The sequence below is a fragment of the Aptenodytes forsteri genome, unplaced genomic scaffold (genome assembly GCF_000699145.1).
Source record: "Aptenodytes forsteri isolate BGI_AS27 unplaced genomic scaffold, ASM69914v1 Scaffold459, whole genome shotgun sequence".
NCBI classification, from domain to species: Eukaryota; Metazoa; Chordata; class Aves; order Sphenisciformes; family Spheniscidae; genus Aptenodytes; species Aptenodytes forsteri.
The window spans coordinates 495,920-500,877 of record NW_008794121.1 but is presented as its reverse complement, the minus strand read 5'-3'; the positions used below and the strand labels follow the sequence as shown (position 1 = coordinate 500,877).

The window sequence follows — 4,958 nt, the reverse complement described above, 5'->3', positions numbered from 1 at the left end:
GGGGGGGACGGGCTGGATACTCTGGGGGACGACAGTGGTTTGTGGGGCCAGTGTGTCCCGAAGGATGGAACACGTGGGGGACCGCGTCCCCGTGTCCCTTCCCGTCCGCGCTTGCTCCGAGGCCCCGGCGAGGTGTGAGGGTGCACAAGGGCACAGAGGGCACATGGGGGTGCAGGGTGGGCTGGCAGAGGGGCACCGTGTCCCGGGGGGGAGGGTCAGAGGGGGTCTGGGACCCATGGGGAGGGAAATTCCCGGGGGGATTTAGGGCAGCGACCCCTCGGGATGGGTCCACGGGGGCGCGTGGGGAGCTGTGACCCCCTGCCAGGGTGGTCGCGGCTCCTGGCCCCGGGCTAGGACCAACGGGGAAAAAAGGGGGTCCCTGCTTACCCTGGGGGGACCTGGCCCAGAGCGAGTGGGGTCAACGCATGGCAAGATCAGTCCCGGAGCTGTTATTTAGGATGGGGGACCCCAAACAGCCCCCCCAGGGTCCCTTGGGTGCCGGCTCTGCACCCTGCAAGGGTGCAGGACATGGGTGGTTCCGGACACAAGCCCACCGTCCCCCCACTTCCCTGGGGGAAGCAGGCTTTGAACTCAACCATCCTGGCTGCCCCGGGACGGCTGTGTCCCCCCGTTGTCCCCAGCCCCGGGAAGGAGAGGTGGGCAGGCAGCTGCCCCGAAGCTCCGGGGGCTTTATTCCATCCGTGGAAGGAGTGAAATTTGGGGAGGGGGCTGCCGCGAATGCAAAGGGCTTGGATACCCCCCACTCCTACCCTTGCTGTGTGGCAGAGGAGGTGCTTCAAGGACCATTTTGGGGTCATTGTTGGGTCTGGCAGGACAGCCCCAGCATCATCCTGGGGACACCGCCGCCACGGGGGGCAGCCCTGGCTGAGCCTCCCTGTCCTTCCCTGCAGGCTGGGCGAGGACATGGAGGAGGACAACGTGACGGAGACCTGGCACCAAAGCCTCCAGGCGGTGCTTAATGCCTTGAACCAGACGCTGCACGGGGTCATCCTCTGCCCTGCCGACCGCCCTGCCACCACCGCTGCTGCCGCACGCAACGCCAGCGCCCGTGCCGGCCGTCCCGGCCGCAACGACAACGCCTACATGTACATCCTCTTCGTCATGACGCTCTTCGCCGCCACGGTGGGGAGCCTCATCCTGGGCTACACCCGCTCCCGCAAAGTGGACAAGCACAGCGACCCATACCACATCTACATCAAGAACAGGGTCTCCATGATCTGAGCGCGGCCCCGACGCCTTGTCCCCCTGGGAGACGGTGGGTTTGGGGCCACGTCGCTGCTGTGCATCCTGCTGCCTGTGGGATGGGGCAGCGCTGCCGGGCAGCCTGCCCCCAAAGCTGCTGGGAAAACCGCCCCAGGTGCCCCCATGGAGGTGCTCAGCCCTGGTGTGAGCAGCGCGGGGACGTCCTGGCCGGGCTACAGCTCCTGTCTGGCAGGAGGTGGCAGCGTGCGACCCGCGGGCAGGTCCCGGTTCCACAGACCCACCTTGGCTGAGCCCCGGGGGGACGGGGATGGCAGAGGCAGCTTCTTTCCCACCGTGGACTGCCGAGGCTGGCAGGGGTCTTCAAGGAGAAAAGTTCACCGTTTCCCCACTCGGATCGGCCAGCGTTGACCTCCGTGGGCTCCCAGCAGCTTCATGACACTGGCTAGAGGGCTTTTCTGGTGCTAAAACACTGTAATTTTTGAGGCAGGCTGGGCCCCACTTTTCTGGCGGGGAATTAAAGGAGGTGACCATTTCCAGTGGGGTCGCGTTTGCTTCTTTTCCAAGCAAAGTCGGCATCGGGGGTGATCCGTGGGGCATCTCCCCGTGCCAGTGCCCTGCCCTGGCTGCTGGAGCCCGGGGCATGCTGTAAGGGCTAAACCTGCTCCCTGCGTGCTGCCGAGGGGGCATCAAGGGCGACCCCGTGGTGGCATCGCAGCCCCCGTCCCAGGAAACGAGATGCTTTCTCCCCACCGCCGGCCGGGGAGCATCGCTCAAGCCGCAGGCACACGCCGCGAGCGTGGCCTGAGCCTGGCCAGAGGCATCCAGCTCCGCGCGTCCCCGAAGGTCTCTCTGGGCTCCGGACGGTGATGCCGAAGTTTTTCCTGCTTCCTTCCTGCTGTCGGCTGTAGCTTTGGCCTTTTGTACCGCAGGTCCCAAAGGTGTTTTCCACGGGGCGAGGGCCCAGCGGTGGACAGGAAGGGGATGTTCTCGGGTCCTGCTGGGCTCCTTGGCTTTGGCTCCGCTATTAAGCTGGCCAGGTTTGGGACTGGCCCGTGGAGTAAACGTCCCCGTCCTTCAAAACAGGCTGTGGGGCAGTGCCGGTGACCCAGTCCCTCGCACGTCTTAACCTGCTAATAATGGCATAATTAGTGTCTTTAATTGCAGCTAGATTAGCTGACCCATAGGGGCCTTTCCGCCTGCATTCAAAGGTTAAACGCAGCTGCAATGCTTGAGCCCAAACAGTGACGCCAAACCCTAATCCAAAAAAATAATACTGGATGTGAGCGCTTTTGGGGTAGGGCTGGAAACCTTGGCACCAGAGGCACTGGGACGGCAGCAGCTCAGCGACCGATTCCTGATTTCCCATGCCCTCGACCTGGGCATAAAACCCAAGGCAGGCGGTTTTGGGGAGCCCTCGGGGGGCTGCCCACTTTGGGGCTGAGTCTGCTGTGAGTTCTGAGCCGGGCACAGGGTGCCAGTGGGGCTTTCTGGGGGCGCGGGGGCAAACGCCACCAACGTCCCCCGGCACCTGGCCCAAGCGGGAAGTAGCTCAAGAGGCTTCGCCGTGTTTGTCTTGTGGTTGCAGTGCTGGGAAAGGAAAATAAACCCTTTACCTGCAAATAGATCGGGGGAATCAGACCAGGTGGGGACAGCTGAGACAGCAACCCTCCGCCGGGTTGGTTTGTGCAAGCACACACTGCGCTCGGGTTTTCTCCACCTCCGCGGTGTTTGTCCTCCTCCAACACCGGCTCCTCCGGCGGGATGAGCCACGGAGCAGCCGTTCGCGCCAGGGCCAGGATGTGGGTCCCTGCAATGGGACGGGTGCTGAATGGTGAGTGTGGTACCCCAACCCCCCCCCCGCGATGTGGTCTTCTTGCCTCTCCTGATGGCCACCAGCCCTCCCGGGAGAGGGGGAGGCTAGCATGGATCTAGTGACCCCAGAGTCCCTTCTGCTGTTATGACCAGGGTGGGACAAGTCTGTTACAGGGTAGCACGTCATAAAAAAATTTAAAATGCTGCTTGTCCCTAATCCAGAAGACCCTAAGGGGGAAAAACCCTCCTGCACGACATAGCTCCTGCGGTGATCGTTATTCACCCCATTTCCGATCCGTTGGCAGCTCCTCCCGTCCGTCCCCACAGTTAAATTCGGACCAGAGCCTGCAGCAGGGCTGGGGAGATGCCCTGGTGTGCCCCCACCCTTGGGGCCTCGGGCTGGATGCCACCAGGCTGGGTGACAAGGTGCCAGTGCCACCTTGTGGCAGCTGCCTCAGGGTCCCTGCGCCATGGGCACCTACTCCTTCCCCGAGGCACCCTGGCACCCCCGGGGCAAGAGCAGCTGGGCTTGCCCCCGTGGGACCCACGGCTCCAGGCTGGTTGGGTGTCCCCATGGGACCCACGGCTCCAGGCTGGCTGGTGTCCCCTTGGGACCCATGGCTCCGGGTCGGCTTGAGAAACTCATCCTCGGCAGGGGGTTGTGCTGGGCTGCTGAGGATTCTCGGAGGGGTACGGAAACTGGGGGATATGGGGGGGAGGACAGATCTGGGAGCCTCCCGAAATGGGTTTGCTTCAGCTGACAGAGGAAAGATTTCACAACTGATTAGGTGCTCATCCCAGAGCTCAAGAGATTCCTCGTCAAAGCCGATGGGGCTCTGGCCTCGCTCCCTGTGCTGCAGCCCCAGGAGCAGACGATTTCTGGGTAACGCTCATGTGGTTTGTTTTAACAGCAAGGAGACGCACTCAGGCACACAGAGAGGAGAGCTGGGGAAGCGCTGGCCTTGGCTGAATCACTAAATGCAAATTGTAGCTGACTACATTTGGGTTTTAAGCAATGCAGCTAAAAAAAAAATAGGGCTCATGGGAAGCCAATTTATTTAAGATTTTTTTCCTTGGCATGCAGCAATGAATCACGGGTGAGACGATGTCCATAGCAGTTTGCCTGGTACTTGGAAAAGGATACTGAAACATCATCGTGTGTAGGAAATTCAGGCTGACCTTGGCTTAGCGAAGCAACGGTAGGATTGTGGGAGCGACGGGAATCGCGGAGGCCTGTTCCTGGGACTGCTTTGATGCTGGGCATTTCGATAAGAAATGTGCAAGTTGAAACGGTAGCAGTGCAGGGACTGATAGCGATGGTATCGCCGAGCGATGCCAGCGGGTATCAGTGAATGTTTAGCTAACAGCATGAGGTGCCTCCAGCAGTTTGTGGTATACTGGTTTTGGCCGGTGAATACGCAGCCCAGCGGCACTGAGGTATGGGAAGGTGTGTTCAAGGGGAGCTGCTTCTCTGAGACAGCGGTCAGTGCTCGGTGGGAATCCTGCGCTGCTGACGGGGCCAGCGTGCAGGAGAAGAGCAGACTGCTGGCCTGGGAAGGGCGTGCTGCTCTCCCGTCAGGTGTGCCGAGCCAGGCTCACACGCGTGAATGCTTATTCGCAGCCCGTGGTAGACAGGGGTCATGATGGGGAAAGTTAATCTTGGGAAACATTAAAAAAAAAAAAAAAAAAAAAAGGGAGGGAAAGGGAAAATGCTCCCAGTTCATGGCAGGGCAGAGAAGTGCTGGACGACCATCCCTGCACTGCAGCAGACAGATGCCGGATGAGCATCCCTGCACCGCAGCGCCGGACGCCGGACAAGCATCTTCCACGTTGCAGCGGGGGGTTCCCCTGTACTTTCCCGGGGTAACTTCCCCAGGCCCCTCTCGCCCTCCCTGTCAGCTGTTCTTGCTGGTTATGCTCAT

General features: G+C 61.2%; 1 protein-coding gene across 1 annotated transcript; it reads left to right on the top strand.

The window, feature by feature from the left end:
- Positions 1-918: 918 nt before the first annotated feature.
- Positions 919-1,242, top strand: KCNE3 (potassium voltage-gated channel subfamily E regulatory subunit 3). Its single transcript, XM_009276880.2, has one exon. The coding sequence runs from the start codon at positions 925-927 to the stop codon at positions 1,240-1,242; it is 318 nt and encodes a 105-aa protein (XP_009275155.1). The 5' UTR covers positions 919-924.
- The last annotated feature ends 3,716 nt before the right edge of the window (positions 1,243-4,958 follow it).

Coding starts and splice junctions, on each gene's coding strand:
- KCNE3 (XM_009276880.2), top strand. CDS start 925: ATGGAGGAGGACAACGTGACGGAGACCTGGCACCAAAGCCTCCAGGCG.